The sequence below is a fragment of the Cyanistes caeruleus genome, chromosome 3 (assembly GCF_971803275.1).
Source record: "Cyanistes caeruleus chromosome 3, bCyaCae1.hap1.1, whole genome shotgun sequence".
Classification (NCBI taxonomy): Eukaryota; Metazoa; Chordata; class Aves; order Passeriformes; family Paridae; genus Cyanistes; species Cyanistes caeruleus.
In genome coordinates, this window is record NC_141703.1 from 29,724,498 (window position 1) to 29,743,188 (window position 18,691).

The 18,691-nt window shown below is 41.3% G+C and overlaps 1 protein-coding gene across 1 annotated transcript; it reads right to left on the reverse strand.

The window, feature by feature from the left end:
* Positions 1-2,755: 2,755 nt before the first annotated feature.
* On the reverse strand, positions 2,756-17,682 carry IL1R2 (interleukin 1 receptor type 2). The gene is made up of 9 exons (XM_023917891.2): positions 16,696-17,682; positions 15,007-15,134; positions 14,652-14,910; positions 12,338-12,512; positions 10,801-10,975; positions 9,669-9,734; positions 8,817-8,952; positions 6,437-6,582; positions 2,756-5,155 (listed from the first exon to the last, which is right to left on the reverse strand). Exons 1-9 carry the CDS (start codon positions 16,743-16,745, stop codon positions 5,028-5,030), a joined length of 1,263 nt encoding a protein of 420 aa, XP_023773659.2. The 5' UTR covers positions 16,746-17,682; the 3' UTR covers positions 2,756-5,027.
* Positions 17,683-18,691: the final 1,009 nt, after the last annotated feature.

Below are 18,691 nucleotides of genomic sequence, written 5' to 3' on the forward strand. Positions count from 1 at the left end.
TTGAGGTCTCTTCCAACCTAAACCATTCTATGATTTAATGATAAGAAGGAAGCCTGAGTCTCCAGGATTCACAGGCTAGCAGAGTCATGATGATGATGAGACCAAAGAAACCATCGTGTCTTGCCCACACTCTCCTCTGGAGTGTTTTCAAACCAGCTGAAGGATCAGCCATGGTAAGGCCCAGTCAAAGCAAAAAGAGTGACAGTAACATACTGAGGGTACGTGTAACCACACCCTTTAATTACTTTGTTCAGCTGTGTCTCCAACTGGAAAGCCACAAGTCACTTGAGAGTCTTTTTTGCAAGCAAACAAACAGTATCAACTACTTCCAGTCATAGCCTGGCCTCCTTAGCAATTCTGAAAAAGCACATTTAGGAGCCAAAGCAAGCAAACATTATGATTCATTTACTCCACAGCTTAGCAGATGGATAAATGAAACCTTTATAACCGAGGCAGAGCAGGACCTCCAAAGCTTGAAATGAATAGCACCATTCAAGCCTCATGACCAGAAACACTGGCAATGCCTCATTATCCACAAAGGAATCAAGATGTGCATTTCTATGAAATTTATGTACATATACATGAAGCTCCTGGGGCACAACTCAAATGATGACAAACTAGTAAAAACAGTGAGGAAGAGAGGACCTTCACTTCTTGTCAGGGCTGAGGTACTGAGCTTTTAAACATGTTACAAAGTAGTTTGCTGTTTACACCTGAAGTCATTGTCAGGTTCTGAGATGATTTAGACTGGGCAAAAACTTAAAATGAGTAGAATGGACACACATATATAAGAGCCAAACTACACCTTGCAGTTACGGATTCAAAAATGGATACATTTCCCGAGCTCTAACAAGTGAGCTTGGTTCTACATGCGTTTTCAGAAGTTTCCTCATTATTATTATTATTATTTGTGCCTGGCTGAAGAATTTTAAGAATATACTCTTCTTGAAAACTGACTGGAGTTATATTTCAGCTGCTTTATTAAGCTCTCTACAATGTGTATTCTAGACCTATATATATATAGACCTATAGAGACTAGTTTCCAGTGTAATGATCACACTAAAGCAGAATACATATACATATACATATATATATATATATATATAAGTGGTTTTCTTATCAATGACATGAGTTTGTCCACTCATGCACACACTTGCACACACTGCAAGCTAGTTTTATGATATCTCCTTTCCTGTTTTTTCCAGCTTTCTGCTGTAGCCCAGCAGAGCCAAGAAGGAGCAGGCAGACTCTGTCTGCCATGGGAGCTGAGCTGGCTGAGAGCTGTGGAAAGGGTGACAGGACCCAGTTCACCTGCAGTCTCTCAGCAGACTTCCTCCTGGTCCCAGCAGGGCTCTCTGTACTTCAGCCATGCACACAGGACAGCTCTTTCTTTTCTTCCTGCAATAGCTGTGGCACTTCCTGACCACACAATCTGTGAGGCACCAGTGTTTTTCCAAGGCACCAGCTTGATATTTTCAGCCTCCCTCTTATGTTGGATTCCACAATATATACCTTTGAGCCTGCCTCCCAACCTCTCACAGTATTTTCATTTAGTGTGAGCCTGTGCTTGCAGAGCTGCCAGCATTAAAGTCATTTCCCAAAAAAGCCCAGCAGCTTCGACTACAGGACAAGGTGTTTCTGGGCTTTAGACTGTTTCTTTTTATAACCTCTCTGGTAACCTGAAATCCAGTGCTCCACAACCAGTCATTCCTGTATCCATGAATCCATGCAGAATGGATTCATCTCGCTTTGTCTTAAACTGGTGGGAACAGACAGGCACCTCTGAGATGCAATTCATCCCCACTTATTTTAGGCACCAGAGAGAAGTCTTTCTCCACTGAGAGGAAACATCAGTGGCTGTCTTGGATTACCTGTACTCCTTTAGGCTGTGTGAGAGCTGGATGAGAAGAACCCCACCCTAGGCTATCTTTAGCAAGGTTATGAGTGGACGAGGAGTTCTCAGCTCCAAAACATAAGAACTATTTTTTACTTTGTTTTGCCCTGCTCAACCTGTTGCTTTACAGACTTGAGGCAGAATAATCATAAACACTTTAATTAGCTGTTCATATCTAAAACACTATTCCTAGCAATGATATTTCAACAGGGATGTCCTCATCCTGCTGCATGCACACCTTCCCTCCCCAGCTACTAGAATAAAAAATTGTAACTTTCTTGTCTTGATCAGCCAAGATCAATTCTATGTGCAGGTCAGCCCTTGTTTTCACTTGCTTCCACACTGTTTTATGGATTTTGTTTGGGAACCAGCAGATCAAATTATTTGGTGCCCTTCACATTTAGGTTCAGTTTGGCTGCTACTCTGGTCAAACATTAGTTATGCTGCCTATTTAGATGGATAAATGACATGAAGATCACATACACTGAAGACTAGAAAACAGTTGATAACTCAATTAGTGTTTTCTGAAAACAACTTCTGCATGAGAAGCCTCTGTCCTGGATGTTAACTGGTGCCAAGACCATGGGACATAGTCTTTTCCCCTCTGTAGGTGTGCCTCTGAAGTTGTTTCAGATAGAGTAGCTCTCTGGAAAAAGCTATAAACCCACACGGAATGAGGTGACCTTGTCCTCATTACATCCATAATTTTTCTGAAAATAAATATTGTAGTGCAGAGCTCTGAATCCTTGATGTGATGTTCCCTAATACTGTACTTGTTTTTAGGTCTGGGAAAGAGCTGCCATCCTCAAAGAGACATCTCTTATCTGACATCCTTCTTCCCACTCAACTAACACACCAACATTTTGGTTTGGATTTTATTTGTTTTCCATTTTTTCACACAACATTTTCAAAACCTAGATAAACCATATTGCCCTTGTGTATAATGATACAAATCAGTATAAAGCTTTTACATTATGCAGGTCACTTGTCCAAATGTATCTGTAAAATATTTATACTGTGTAGTTCACCTGAAGATATCTACTTATGAAAAGCCTCAGAATATTATTATACTAGTATCAGAGAAGCAAACATCACTACATAAAAGATAAGCCTTTGTTTCTTTACTTTCCTTTTTTATTCAAAATGCCACTGAGTATGTAACAGCAATTTTCTAAATACCTAATTTTTATCTTACATTCATATTTTTTTCTCCTTCTCTTGTTTTGGAGAAGGATATGAGGTATTTAACTTTCTTATGGCACCAGTACTGTGTATACCAAAAGTTCTGCTTCTTTTCCAATACTTAGTGAAATCCAACCCTGCACTTACAGCCAGGTATGTGATCATCCTAGTCTTGGAGGACACAGATGGAAAGGAAGAGCAGATCATGTTTTTAAACATTACACTTACTGACAATCTTAATTTGTTCTCTAGGTATAGACTAGCAATTGCTTGAAAATAATGAGCATTCCTGATGCTTCTAAAACATTTTCAATGTTCCCTCCAACACTGGTCAGTTCATCTATAGCTTTCTCCCTTCAAAAAACAGATATCCGAGTGATCTGACTGTTCTCCACACTTGCATCCACCTTTTTCCCATCTGCCCATAAAATACTTGTAGCCCTTATTATCTTTACTATTCTACACTTGGAAACAGTGAGTCCTGTGGTGTTCTCTGGATGCCCTTGACCTAAACTGCGTCAGAACTCTTATCTCTGTGACTGTATCTTCACAACTAACATTTAGAGTATTTAAAGAGAGGATTTGGTTTAAATCTCATTACATATGAATGTTCTCACTAATAGAGTGAAGATTTCTTAATTCAAGCCACATCCTACTCTGCAGAATCCTTCCAGACATTTATTGGGCCAAACTCAGAGACAACTAGAAGTGGTGGTGAAAAGGAATAAGGTCACGGCCTCTCCCAGATGGATGTGGACCATTCACTCTCTAGTGTGTTAGAATTTGGTTATTTGGAGCCAAATTTTTTCCAGAATACACATATTTCATGTAACAATTTCTCAGCTGTCATAAGTGGTATCTCTTTGAAGAGAAAGAGAGGAAGTAACCAAATCATTTTATTCATTCTGACCCTCAAAGTACAACATGGTCACTGATTATTTATTGCTCCCTTATGAACTATGTCAAGACTAGAATACAGCTACGTTGACCTAAAAAGCAGTCTTTTACATCCTGCATAATCAATTTGCATACTGCAATTTAAAGGACACAACCAGAAGCTACAACAGACTGGTCACAAAAGGGCTGGAGGCACAAAAGCATGAGACTGTTCATTATTTCTGGCAATCTGTCCAATCACTTCCAGGAATAAACTTTTTATTAGCCAAATTACTCTCAAAACCCTTAAACATCCCTCCAGTTCTTTCCTTGGCAAAGATGACAACATGTTACAGCTGCCTATGAATCTCTAGCTACAACATATTGGTAGATAAAACAGAACTGAATTCTTCTATGTACAGTTATCTGTTATACAGATGGATTTATCTCTGGGGGATAGATATTCTGAGACAGTCTGTTTAAGCAAAGTGTAATCCAAATGGTGAACAAAATTATTTTTTTCTGTGGAGAAGTTCATAGATATACAGTTGCCATGACAACTTCAATTGGCTCTGGAAAAGGGAAAATAAATGGCTCTTTTTAGACTGAAGTAAAATAAATTTAGTCTGTTTGTATGGAAAAGCTGCTTTTTCACTCTAGTGTCAAATAGTCCTTCTGTAGCAAGCCTCCTTAGCTTCCCTTTTTAGATTTTAGGGGGTTTCTTTTCCTTTTTTAAAAAAAACAGTACATCTATTGGAATTAGAAAGGATGAGAGCACCTCCCTTTTCCTACTCTTCCCATATCCAGAGCATAGTTTTGTGTTCCAAAATTCTCCAGATTGCACCCTATTTGCAAAACAATAGACACAGATTTCCTGCATCTAAGCAGCATATAAATGCAAACTTATATTCTTAACTTCATCAGATCATAGAAGACTGGGAAAAGTGGGAAAGAGCTGTTATTATCAGTCTGTTGGGAATGCAGGATATCAGGTCTGAAACGCTCTCTCTGTCTGATGTGAAAGATAGCCAGGGAGATTTTTTGTTCTGTTGGCAGCTGGAAAACCAAGTGGATTTTAAACCTTTGGTGTTGTATATCCTTTATCAGCTCTCTGCTTCCAGCACTTGTGCATGCATATCCCTCCCACGATCACACAGGCCAGTGCAACAGGAATCATTGCAATGTACCAGGACAGACCAACAGCTGGAAAAGTAAACAAATTAAATATTAGAAAAACAGGAAAAAAAAACCCCAACCAACTCCCAGGAACATAGTTCTCTAATCTCAAGTGGGAAGAGGAGAAATGACAATAAAAAGGATGTCTGCAAGTTAACCTTCCATCAGGGCTTATCACCTTTAAAGGAAGAGATCTATTGATTGAGCACTATGGGAAATGTGTTCATCAAGACAGGAGGAAGGATTGGAAAACAACAGAGTGAGAAGTTCAATCTTTCGCATCCACCAAACTTTCTGAACCGCTGATCAGATCAGCTCTGTGCTTTCTGTCTTGGTTTGTTAAAAGCAGAGACATTACAAGCAGGAAATCCAAGCACCGTGTGGAGCAGGAATACTTAACAGTTAGTCCACCCTCAAATTGTGTGAATATTTTTTTCCTACAGAGCAGCTTATAAATTAGCAATGGTCAACCCAAAACTCAGAACTTCTTCCCAAATCCGGCTAATTTCCAACACCAGTGTCTGTCCAGACCATTCTGGATTATTCCAATGTGTATTGCCTCCTCTGTAGTTATTCCTATGTGGCTCATGGAAGATGAGGGCAGCACATGATCCAGCAAAAAGAGTACAAATCCCTCATCATAGGGTCCTGGAGTGAGTCATAACTGATAGCAAAGTCTGAATATGCTTATGGGCCTTTCTAAGACAGTGTGAGCAAGCTTTAGTGATTCACCAACGTCATGGAAAGAAACAATTAGCATTGCTTCACATTGTTTATACAGCTGGCTCTTGGCCAATAGTTTATCACACTGCAACATTAATTGCGCTGAATTTGGGTCTTCCCATCACTAGGAGCCAAAATAATAACGCCCATCATAATTTACACTTCTTGTTATTTTTGCAGTTGTCTGTGCATGAAGAAAAGGAATACTAATAATTTATTATGTTATTGTCTTTTTTTTCCCCTACTTGTTGAGGAACTGGAAGAAATTTGCTGCAAAGAGAGTTTGCCAGTAGTCTCACTGGAAAATTATTTAACGAAGTGTATCTAAATTGGAGTGTTATCAAACAAACAGATATATTAGCACAGACAGATCCTTATCTCTGCATAAAATGTCAGTAAACGACCTACAAACGGTGCATTTTGTGAACAGGCTGTATCAAAGACTAGAGGTGAAAAAGGCCACCAGATTTTCCCCAGGCAGTAACTCATCCCAACACTAGCTCTTACAGTAAAAACAGGGCAAGAGATAATTTAGCATTAGAATAATAATAAAAATTATCCAAAATTAGCAGTAAAAATAACTACCTTCCTGCTTGACCCTTGTTGGCAGTACTTGGTATCCGTGTATGTTCTGGGCCAGACAAGTAAAGTCTGTGTAAAAGTCCACTTCTTCAACAGAATCAAAAATCAGTGGTACTTCAATAAAGTTTTCACCATTTTCTACTATTTCTCTGTAAGAATAAGAAAGATTTAACGTTAAATATTTTAATAAGATGTTTTTTCTCTATTTGATACATTCATGCTAACAGCACATTGCAAGAAAATGCACTGGATATTGGTTCATTTCTGAACCAGCCCCTCAGCACTCAAGGATGCCTGTTGTCTTCAGCCCAGTTGTGCTAACTTCTTGAGTCTCAGTGGGCAGTACCTATCCTGCACTTTTGGAGTCTAGAGGGAAAACAATACCTGCATTTGTCTTGCAAAAATAAAGACAAGGGAGGGGAAAAAGGCAAGTGGAATTCCGTGTATCTGTGAGCTCACTTCACAGCATTGCGCAAGGACCTAATTCCTTCTCTCTGACCACCTGAGCTTAATTCTTATGATCAGCTGGAAGAGGACATATGGAGATCATGACCCTGCAAAGGTTCTCTGAGAAAGCTGAACCACCATTCCTGTCAATCACATGCTCAAAGTTAATAGCTCAATACCGAGATCAAGAAACTGTCCAAGAAGTTTCCAGGTTTATGGTTATTTTAGGAGTCCCACTACTTGAAAGTGTTTTTTAGCTGGAGTCAAACATTTTCCCTTAATATCTTTTAGTCGTTACCAGAGCAGTTACCAATAAGCCTGCATTGCTTGTCAGCAATGGGATTCCCTGTATGTCATGCTGCCATAATGAGAGCTTCCAGCAGAGCTGGGGTGTATCAGACATTGTAGGTCCTGCAGGAACCTCAGCTGTCACTGTCACTGTCCTTGTGCAATTGCATGATACCATATAACAACAGTAATGATAGTGATAGGCACAACAAAAATATTTTTTAAAGTCCAAGTAAGAAAGTGCTACTCTATTCTAAAGACAGTAGAGACTATAGCTGCAGCACATTTTTATGGTTCCTGGCCACAGTGAAATTCATTTTCACTTGTAAACAAGACTATAAATTAATTTTCCCAGTCATGCTGTGGGGAATGGGAAAACACCTAAAGGCTTGAGCATACAGCTGAGTTCCTGTGTTACATCTGGCTGCAGCATGGCCAGGCTGTTATCTGGCACTGGTGGCCACAAATTGCCAAACCCATCTCACATCCATAATGATTAAACATTCTTGTCCCTCAAAACATGGATGCCACCTCCCCAAACTCTGTTGGAAATGGCCCCTAGCCCATGCTAAACCTTAATCAGTAGCCAGAAACCTTTTGGGAAGGTGCTAGCTGGTGTGTGACCAGTTTAGCATGTAACAGCTGAGGCAGTGGCATCCCGGAGTCAAGGAACCTTCTGGGCTCTATCCACCAGTACAGGCAAAGCCACCAGGCAAATGTAATGATCTCTTTGGACATTCTGAGCTTCATGAAACAAGAAACAAAACAAGCTGCCTTGGTCCTCAATTAAGAGATTTCAGTCAGAAATTTTAGCTCACATTTACAAAAACACTAGAGGTGTTCCTGGATGTAGTGAGTTACTCAAGTAACACACTACAGGTACAGAAAGCAGGTATCTTTCCCTTTCCTAGTGGGAAAAGCCTTGAGCTGTGCAGCTATGAGGCAGCTGGGAAAACCTTGAGCTGTGCAGCTATGAGGCAGCTGAAAGACGGCTCCTCCAGACTGGGAGACACAATGAATCAGGGCAAGAGGATGTGGAACATCCTGCTTCTCCCTCCCACCAGCATTCCCTTCAGTGCTACTCTAGCATCTGTTCTAGCACTCAGCGGGTGTCTGTGTGAGTCAGTTTCATTCACTAATGCAGAAAAGAAGAAGTTTAGGGGGAAAAACAATGTCATTTAGAAAACAAAACCCATCAAACCACTAGATAATTTTCTGTTGTCTTAGTGTATTCAGAGAACCCCATGAATATCAGGGAGAGAATGTTGCCACTTTGTTTGCATGGGGCAAGAAGTGAGATAAGAGAAGCGCTGAGAATAATCAAGCCTCCCTGCTTTCTGCTGCAGTCAGCCCTTACAACAGCTCACTTGCTCATAAAAATGTGCTTAAAAGTTTGTATCAAAGTTGGCTCATTTGTAAAATATCATGTAACGAAAAAACTGAGATAAAAATTTATTTCACTGACTGGGTTGGGCTTGGGTTTTGTGGGTTTTTTTTCTTGCTTCCTCTTTTTTTACCTTTGTTCTCACTCTCACTTTAGATCTCTCCATTTCCCATTTCATTACTTGGCATTCAGCTGCACCAAGAGTGCCTGTAGCACTCTAGGTTAGAACAATAAGCACAAGGAAGCACTTTCAGCCAGACTTACTGTCGTTCCCCCTCTGTAACTCTGCTTTGTTTATAAACCACGTCAATGCTGGTGTCATTTGCCAGCCATTCCACATCAGTTTGAAAATGGCTGCTCAGCCCAATAAACACTTTGCATGGGAGAGTCATCTTGGAGCCTGTCAAAAAAATAAAGATTGAAAAACAATTTGGATACCTATGAAGAACTACTCTTTCTTTTGGTGAAAACCAACAACTCCAATGGGAGATCTCACACACGTCAAGAACCACTACTTTCAAAACTGAAGTTAATCTCCAGATTGCTTTTGATCCCCTACTCCTTAGCAGCAAGACCCTTCAGTGTGGCTAGTCCTTCCTGCTGCTAACCAAACAATTTGCCTATTGCAACACTTAGGGACTCTTGCACTAAAGACATTCCCTAGAGGCAGGGCTGTGGTGGCCCTGTGGCCTTGCCCTTTCTGACCCAGTGCTGCCCAAAGGGCACCGTGTGGTTTACCCCTCTGGAGCAACTGCATTAAACCAGCAGCACAGCCTCACTCAGAGGTGCTGTGGGTGAGGACATTCAGCTGAAGGTGGGACCAGGGATAAAGTGATTTTGCAAAATTTCTGAAACTTTTTTATCGTTAAAATTAATGTAACTCAGGAATAGAGACTCCAGACTGATTTGTATCTATATTATATGGAAGTATATCTATATACCCAGGAGACAGCATCTGGTTGTAGACATTAAAAAGCAAAGAACAGTTCAGCACCAACCCTCAAGTAATTTAATTGAGATCAAAAACCTACAACAATTTATGCCAACAAATTACACCTTTTTTTCTATATTTTTTTTTTCTGATTAGACATTTCCAAATACAATGTTTGGGCTTACCAAGAGCAGCTGATGTTGTCTTTTGGGCCGGATACACAATTATCGGGGTAATTCTCTTCTCTTGTTCTTGGCAGAAAAAGAGAACAGAGTCAGTGCTAAGACAAGAGAAAATGTGGGCAGGGTCCCAGCACCAGAAACATGCCACTTCACCCAACAGCTGTCGTGTCCCAGGGAAGGGTTTGATTGCTAGCCCCGCTGGCAAGCAGGGGTTCGCCGTTCCGAGCCGGAGCCCCTCGGCTGTGGGGACGGGCAGGATCCCGCTCCCCGCCCGGCCCTCAGGGACGGCGTGAGGCGTGTGCGGCACGAGCGCCCCCTGCCGGCCGCTGTGCGCAGCAGCGCCCCGGGCCCCGCGCCGCTCCGCCACACAGCGGCCTGCCCCCGCCAAGGGCCTCCTCTCCGAGCTGCCCTGAAGCCCTGAGCAGTGGCACAGCCCCTCCTGCCCCCAAGACATCAACTATTCCGTTTAACAAACACGGGTGCTCGCAGGAGAGACCCCTGCCAGGCCAGGGGTGCTGTGGGAGCCCCATCAGGGGCAGGACAAGCATTCCCTTGGCATAGCTGAAAGGCTGAGCGTGAGCTTCTCTCAAGATTTTCATTAGCAATTAAGAGGTTTTCTTATGTGCTATAATGTTTTAATATGTCCATCATTGAATCATAGAACCACAGAATGGTTTAGGTTGGAAGGAGCCTTAAAGGCTCCTAAAACCTTTCCTAAAAGGTTCCTAGGATCACTAGTTCCAACCCTCCTGCCATGGGCAGGGACACTTTCCACTAGACCAGGTTGCTCAAATCCCCATCCAGCCTAGCCCTGAACACTTCCAGGAAGGTGGGGTTGGCATCCACAACTTCTCTTGGCAACCTGTGCCAGTGCCCCACTACCCTCACAGTAAAAAACTTCCTTGCAACACCTAATCTCAACCTGCCCTCTTTCAGTTTGAAGCCATTTGCCCTTGTCCTGTAACTTATAAGAAGCCCCTCTCTATTTTTCTTGTAAGCCCACTTCAGGTACTGGTAGGCCACAATTAGATCACACCAAAGCCTTCTCTTTTTCAAGCTGAATAAACCCAGTTCTCTCAGCCTTTCCTTGTATGAGAGGTTCTCCATCCCCCTGATCATCTGATACTATATTTACCAACAGTCTCCAGTTGAATTGTCCTGGTGATTTCATACTCCACACCTTCAAATGGAAATGACATCTTGCAGGTGTAATACCCCGCATCTGTCGGTAGCACAGATGCCATGATCAGAGACGCTGAACCTTTCAGAATGATGAATCTTTCATTGTCATCTTCCAAAGGCAGAGCATCCTGGAGAAAGGACAGAAACTGGTGTTATGACTCAGATAGCTATGGTCACACCCTGTGTAACTCTCAGACAAATTATCTCTGTCTCTCTGTTGTTAGACATTTACTTATCACTGGGGAATCTGAGCAGTTCTGCTTTCCCACCAAAGCACAAGTTCTTTTAATGTGTATCCATCTCTAAAATGCCTTGTGGCACTATATGAAGCGTGAAGAATTGCTATATTAATCTATCTATAATGTGTGTGCATAGCTCTTCCATAAAGTGCATATTTTAAGATAGAAAACATATCATAGGCTCTTCCTTGAGTCATCTTAAGAGCAATCACATAAGGTTTCAGTACCCATGGAGGTTTTCACAATGTTATCACTTTCCATACATGACCTCAAAAGCGTAATATTCTAAGGCACTCTTTGAAGACAAATACTTGTAATCACTCAGGATTACACATAACTGTTACATACCCTATAAATTATTAGAAATTTTGTATCCCTAAGCCTCTGTTCATACATGGGCTGGAGACCTGCTAGGAGAAATTATGTTCCTTCCTCATGAAGGCAGGGTAGCTTCTTCATACATTTGTAACAAGAGCCATATTGAGGGGGCAGCCTTTTGCTTAGATAAAGTGGGTTATGTTCCCTCTTCTGAAGGGAGTCCTGAGTAGCAACATTTTGCTGGTATGGTACAGGTCATAACTGAGGCACTGCAAGCCAGCCTGTGTATTGCATCCTATGGTAAGGCTACAGCTGCACAAGACAGTGCATAGTGGGAATGTAAATAAAAGATAAACCAAATTATTATGGAAATGGGAGAAGAATCCCCTGTTCTCCAGTGTGAAATTTAACAGCCAGGGACATTGTTTATGATCTTAGAGACAAAACCAGGCTTGCCTACTTGAAAAGCAGCAAACTGGCCAGTTAGACAAGAGAACACTCCAAGCATTATCTAATTCATCTAGTATTACCAAATGGTGTGTTCCAGTTGGTTAATGAAAGATACCCCACCTGGACATGGAGGCAGTATCCCTGGGAGGTTCTACTTTATGGGATTCACTAGAGGGGGCCATAAAAAGAAGCACAGTGCCAAAGAAGAGGACCTGATATCAGATGGCAAACCCTGGAGCTGGGTAAGTAATCTAGCCTTATAAACAGTTGCCTGTGAGAGCACAAAACATGTGGAACACTTCAGCCTGCGCTGAGTGTGCCCCAGAGAACTTTTCCTAAAATGTATACATCTGCCCCAAAGTTCCCAGTGTATTACACTATGCTAGTGATTTAAACAACATAATGTTCAGGAGAAACACAAAGTGGAGATTTATGTGCCAAGTTGAGATGAGGCTCTGCACAAAGAGGAAGTAAATGTTCTACCTTGTACCACTTGAGCTCCAGGCTTGTCCTGTTTGGTGTAAAATCCCACAGGTCGGGGCAAACAATCCTTCCAGAGGTGAAAGTGAAGAGGACCTGGGGATAGGCAATCTCCCGAGCAGCTGTTTTCTCCACAACTGTGAGGTGGATGGAGACCTCTGCACAGTAGGAGGAGTTCCTGCAGACAGAGCAGGGAGAGGTGAGACACCGAGAGTGACGAGGGGGACTCAAATGACACTCTTGGTTTCCTCCTGGCTCCATTTCCCTCCTTAACAGAGGCCAAGACTGAGATCATACCAGGAGGGATGCTGTAAAATCACTGGTAGTGTTCTTTTGGCACAATCTAAACTTGTTGCTGACACATGTCTGCCTCAGACCTTCAGTCTTTTCTTTTCTTTTTAGTACAACAAGTTTCCTGTGCACATTTAGGCTGCAGCACAATTTTAACTTTGTAAGGAGGAGGAACATGTTAACCTGAAGTAGCAGGTGTGTCATAAACCCTGCCCCATTTCCTTGGAAAAGGTTTTGAAAACCTTAATGATTAAATAACAAGCTTAAAGCATGTATTACAATACATCTGCAGTTACTGTTGCACAACCATAAACATTTCTGCGAGTACATATAATTTTGTATAGCAAAAAAGGAATTCTGCCCTTGACATGTTCACAATATTCAACTTTTCTTTCTGGCATCAAGTGACAATCACTTCCAGTCTCAAAGAAGACTGCGCTAGGGGAGGTAGATGATTAAATTCCATCCTTTACAACTCTGGAAGCCTGCTTCTGAAATGCCTCAGGGCAGTGCATGATTCTTTAAGGGGCCAGCAAAGCCAGGGGGGCCGGGCTGCCACCTCCAGGAGAGCAGCTGTAGACTGCAAGCATACAGACTGACACTATTGCCAGGACACTGTGGCCATCTGTCACGTACAGGCCAGATGCCCAGACCCAAAATACTTGCTCCACAGAACACAGAAGCAGAGATCTGTGATAGTTTGCTGCTACCTTCATTTCACAGAGTTGATAAAAAGATCTGCTGAATTCCCTGTGAGATAATTTGCAAGGGAAATGTAATTTGTTTGCACTTTATTAATCCTACTATAATGTTAACAATGAAGTTATCTACTTGGCTCTTGCATGTCTTTTTCAAACAAATTCCACAGCATTTTACTAGATCTCTCAGTAACACTGCTGTAGAGTTATATATTGACAAACTGAGGCAGAATAGTCCAAAAAGGGATTAAAGAGCACTCTTAAACATCTCAGGCAACTACTCTGCTCTAGAGCAGTATTTGCAACATTTTGCCATTTGGGCTTCACTGTCAGTATCTTATCTTCTGCTCCACAACTGAAATTGCTGCTGAGATGTGGGGAAAGACCAACTCAACATGCTGAGCATGATTTTTCAACTTGCCCATCTCTTCTACTGCTGACACGTATCTCTATCAAGGTGTGCCTTGCAAGCAAGGAGACCATGCTCTCCACAAGCAGCTCCGGGGATGTAGAGATATGTTCTCTAGTATAAACCCCAGAGCCAAGTGCCAGAGGTATACTGAGAGGCAGGCTGGCTGCAGGACATAGCAGGGGACAGGGACCTGGATCATCTTCAGAAGTTCAAGCTCTAAGGGTGATGGGACTTTTTTGCCTTCCTCAGTCGTCAACAAATTCAGACCCTGGCACCTCTTTTGACATGGTACAGTGCGCTGTCAGATTGAAAACACTCAGAAAAAAAAAAATACCAATAGAGCTGAAAAGAGCCATGGCTAAAGTCTCAACTCACTGCAACACCACAAGTCTGATACCACACACTGGGTCTCATGAAAAGTCTTCCAACAATACCAAGCCGATCAAATTCTTGTTTAAAATATGACTCAAAAGAAAAGTGAAGACCAGGGATATGGAAGAGGGAAGGGGAAAGCCACTGCAGAGCCACAATATCTTACATAGGGTTCATAAGGGAATCTGAGATGCAACAAGGTTATTTGTGCTCAGCAAACCTGCTTCCTGCAGCATGCCCCACTTGCCATAGCACTGACTGGCTCTGAGGTAGCTAGAAAAAACTCTCTATATTCTCCAATGAGATTGTAGCCAAAGTGGCAACGCTGTTCCACAATTTATCCAAATTTCAGTACTGGTACTTATAGGAGACACACAACACTCTCAAAGGGTCCTGACTTCCCATATTTTTTCTCTCTAATAAAGTCAGCAAGGAAATTACCTTATCCAGAAATGCTCTGAATATAACCAGAGTTTCAAATCAAGGTAACGCATTCAGACATAGTCATTTTGTTAGTGAACTAGATTTTCTTTTAAATACCCACCTTTTTGTGCAGATATATACTCCTGAGTCTTCTAGCATCACTGGTAAAAACCAGAGTGCATTTCCTTTTGCCCAGATTCTTGTATCTTCATCTCTTCCTGATATCATGGTGTTTGAACCATTTTTATACCATGTGATATTAGGGATCAAGGCAGAGAAATCCAAATGCTTGTATCTAGGGGAAGGGCATTTCAGAACCACAGGTTCTTCATGTAGTTCATGGTAGTGTTTGAAAAACACGGTGTGATCTGGGCAGTTTTCTATATAAATCAGAGATATTTTTATATTACTGTCAGACAGGAACATTAAAAAAAATGGTGAGGGAAACAGAAGAAAAAAGACAAATATACACTTACCTATGTTTTTCACTTGCTGGAGTCTGAAAGCAGAGGCACCCACTGTACACATCACCAGGACAAGGAAGAGCTCATGCATTTTTTTCCACAGGAAATCAGGAGAGGGTTGAAGGAAAGTGTTTTGAAATCTACAAGGAAGTTTATTACAAGACAGATTATATAACCAAAATACTCAATATTATCCTAAGAATTAATTGCTATTTTTCTCACTCCAGACCTGGGGAGCTTTGGTCCATCCTCAGTGAGCAGAAAGGTGTCTCCATCCCTAGTTTATGGGGGCTGGACTGTGGAACCGGAACATCTGGCTTGGCACAAACATATCACTTCTGGCCCTTCCCTTTCACTCCAGAAGATGAAAACAGCCCACCACAAGATGCTGCTGTCCCCACAGCTTTTCAGAGCAACAACTACGTGTGGAAAAATTTAGCTCTGCTTATTTTGCAATAAGATGTGACTGAGGTTTGGGTCAGCTGCTTTGAGTGAGCTGTAGTGTTGTAGCTTGGGTGAACACAGGAGCAAAGTAGGCCAGCTAGTGTGAATCAGGCTGCAGGAAAACTTCCTGCTACAAGCAGAGCCAAGCTTTCTTGACTCCAACAAATGTTTCTGTTAGGACAAAAAAAACATTGATTCCCATGGCATGTATACCCATCTTTCTGGTGGTGCATAAGTTTTCAGCATGGACACTATTACTATCTGTTCTTAAAAAAAAATAAAAAATAAAAAATAAAAAATAAAAACTAAGGAAAACCCTGAACAACCTCTCCTGCAAATCAGATAGACTACTAAGGGAAAACAAAATTCTCCTTTGCCAGTCATTCATCAAACATCATCTGTATAGGACTGGCATGAGCATGGCAGTGTCTGTGTACATCACTGAATACTTCTGCTCTGCCAGGAGGCCTCAGCTCCCACTACTCAGTTGATTGATTATGCTTCACATTGGTGTGCCATGGGCAAAAATATAAAAAACATGCTGGATAGAGGCATTAGTTTATGCTCTATGTAAGGAATTTATAAGAAATACAGTACACATATCCACATTTTACGTTACACTATTTCCATTTTATATACAGAAATGGAAATTGCATGCATTTAACCTTACCTTAAAACTATGATGAATATTAAATGACTGTACAACTATTTCAGATCAAAAGCAAAAATATTTCTACCAGTTTAACAAAGCCATATTCATATTCTTTGGGTATCTTTTTATATCCTGTCATGCTCATACTTCCATCATGGTTTTAATCCAAATTTCATCCTGCTCTAGTAGCTATACTTACCTGGCATCTGATAGTAGTTTGACTACAATAAACTATTTCCAGCTTATTGTTATCTCTACAACACCACAAAACCAACCTCTTGCTCAATAATACTGTTTCATAACCATGGGTCATCTCTCCTACTCTTCTGCCTGCATGTGTTTACAGGGAATTGGTAGCTCTAGCCTGTCTCAGCTACACCTGAACCAGGTGCTAGAGGCATTAACAAGCCCCGTGGTTCACATTGATACCCTTTAACAGGTGGGTTTCTCTCTCTTCAGATCCTTTGCCTGACAAAAATACTTGGTTTTTCTGTTCATAGCTTTCTGGTCCCTTTGGTTTATAAAGTAACAATCTTCATAAGCTCTACACCATTTGGAGGTTTAGGGAAGGTTTTCATTCCCAAATTTCAATCAGATTCACTTACCTATGTTTCTGCAGTCTTTCAGCCAAAAGTGTCTCATAAAAAGAAGCCATCAGACTGAAAATTCCTAGTGAGGACCTTATATAAGGTTGAGGTCAACACACAGCGGAAATTTGTCTCTCATTGCCCAATCAGATTTGTGTCAAAACCAAATAACGTTTTAGACCCAACTTTCTTTCCTTACGTAGAGTGAGGATAAGAGAAACAGAGGCACAGACACAGAGAAAATATGTTTGGATTTCCCAAAAAAAGGGGAAATGACTGCTAAATATATGACTAATTTTCCCCTTTTCTGACGAATGGTAGCTTGCATACACTCATGTCTTCACATGACTATTTCACACGCTACTTCAAGAAGAAAATTTTCATGGGTAACAAAAGGTGCACTGCAGCATAGTCAGCAGCTAAATAATTGCAATCTTCACATTTTGTGGTTTATCAAGCTCTTCATGGACAGCATAAGTCTTCTGTGATTTCCCAGATCGCTGGTGAATCACAAATGTGCTGATTCCCCTTTCCTCTGATAACACCCATTTTAGTGTGACAGCCTGCATTAAAGCTCTCTTGTAATGCAGTATAAAGAAGTAACAGCTAGAAGCAAATGATGGTTTCCAGGCTTATGAGGAGGAGTAAGAAAAGGATTATGAATTGTGGCAGTTTCAGCCTTTTAAAAGAGGGCAATCAAGTGAGGGACTGCAGTTCCCAGATAGACTACTATCCTCAGATACATCTAACAAGGACCAACACTTTTCAACAGCTTTCTTCAGAAGAGTTTCATCCTGGCTGTCTTTTTATCCAGAAAATATCTTGATCACATGCAGCAGTATGAATACCTCAAGTTTCAATTGTTTATCTGGAGGTACAAAAGTCTGGTTTAGAATAACTCAGGAAGAAATGAAAGATAGAACAAGAATTTTATTTTTCCTTAGTAGATGTCTGCTGAGAAGGCCGCTTCATTTTGCGGTTAGCTATCACTGAGTATTTATAAACAGAAATGTGCAAGTCTAGCAGCTATATATATAGAGAGACTCTCTTAGGGAAGCTGGTGTCATTCTGTGGTTTCACTCTGCTGATGATTCATTTATACAGCTCAAGATGCTGGAGCTTAGCTGTGAAATTCCTAACTTGAAGACCAGACTATTCCCCATATGTCTCACTCGTTGTTCATCTTCATCTCACTAGATAGATATTTCCCACACCAGGGCTACATGCAGTACCTTGCCACAGTTGGGTGGATTTTGCTGTCCTTGGACATGCCAATAAAATAATCAAAATATCAAGACATATCTAGTGTTCTGGAAGTTCCTTGCAACAGAGACTTTCAAAAGGCCTCCATAAGCAAGGTGTGTTTGCTCATTATCCCCAGTGAATGGAAGGGAAAATGGAAATTCAGACATCATGGAATGGGGATTACACCATTTCTACAAGGGGCAGTTTATGCACCAGCTTCCTATAGCAGCTCCCAGGTTTTGCTGTCTCTCCTGGAGGAACTTACCCTGTTATAGTGGCTCTGTGGCTGATAATGTTTGGCACCCAATAACTGCAATCCCTTGGACTTTGTTATTTATTCTTTATCCAGTTTGGCTGAGCAAACTTCATGCAATCAAAAACTGAAGAAAATTTCTCTGGTTCACAAAAGTATAAGGTGACAAGGCATTAAGAAATATTGAATGTTGAAAGCTGACTGGCAAGCAGATGCAAAGTAAACCACAACTGTTGAACCAACACATGTTCTTGGGCTTATTGATATGAGCAAACCTGGTTTTAATAATTTATAATACCCTTGTGCACTGTTCCAAGATGGGGTTTTGAGGAGTACAGAAAAGGAAAGGAAAGAAAAGGAACTCTAACTCTGAGAATCACCAAATAAGTGTGACAGAAAGAGAAAGACTAAACAGAGGGATTAGCACAATGCACAACAGACTCCAAGAATATGGGAATTTTCATGCTTAGCCAGAGGAATAAGTGCTGACATACCCCAGTTGTGTATGACTAAGTG

What these genes read in the sequence shown, in the direction of transcription:
- IL1R2 (XM_023917891.2), bottom strand. Translation starts at nt 16,745, where the DNA reads ATGGCTTCTTTTTATGAGACACTTTTGGCTGAAAGACTGCAGAAACAT. An exon ending in TGGAGCTCAAGTGGTACAAG is followed by an intron (nt 10,976 to 12,337) that starts GTAGAACATTTA and finishes TCCTTTCTCCAG; the next exon opens with GATGCTCTGCCTTTGGAAGA. An exon ending in AATTCAACTGGAGACTGTTG is followed by an intron (nt 9,735 to 10,800) that starts GTAAATATAGTA and finishes TTTTCTGCCAAG; the next exon opens with AACAAGAGAAGAGAATTACC.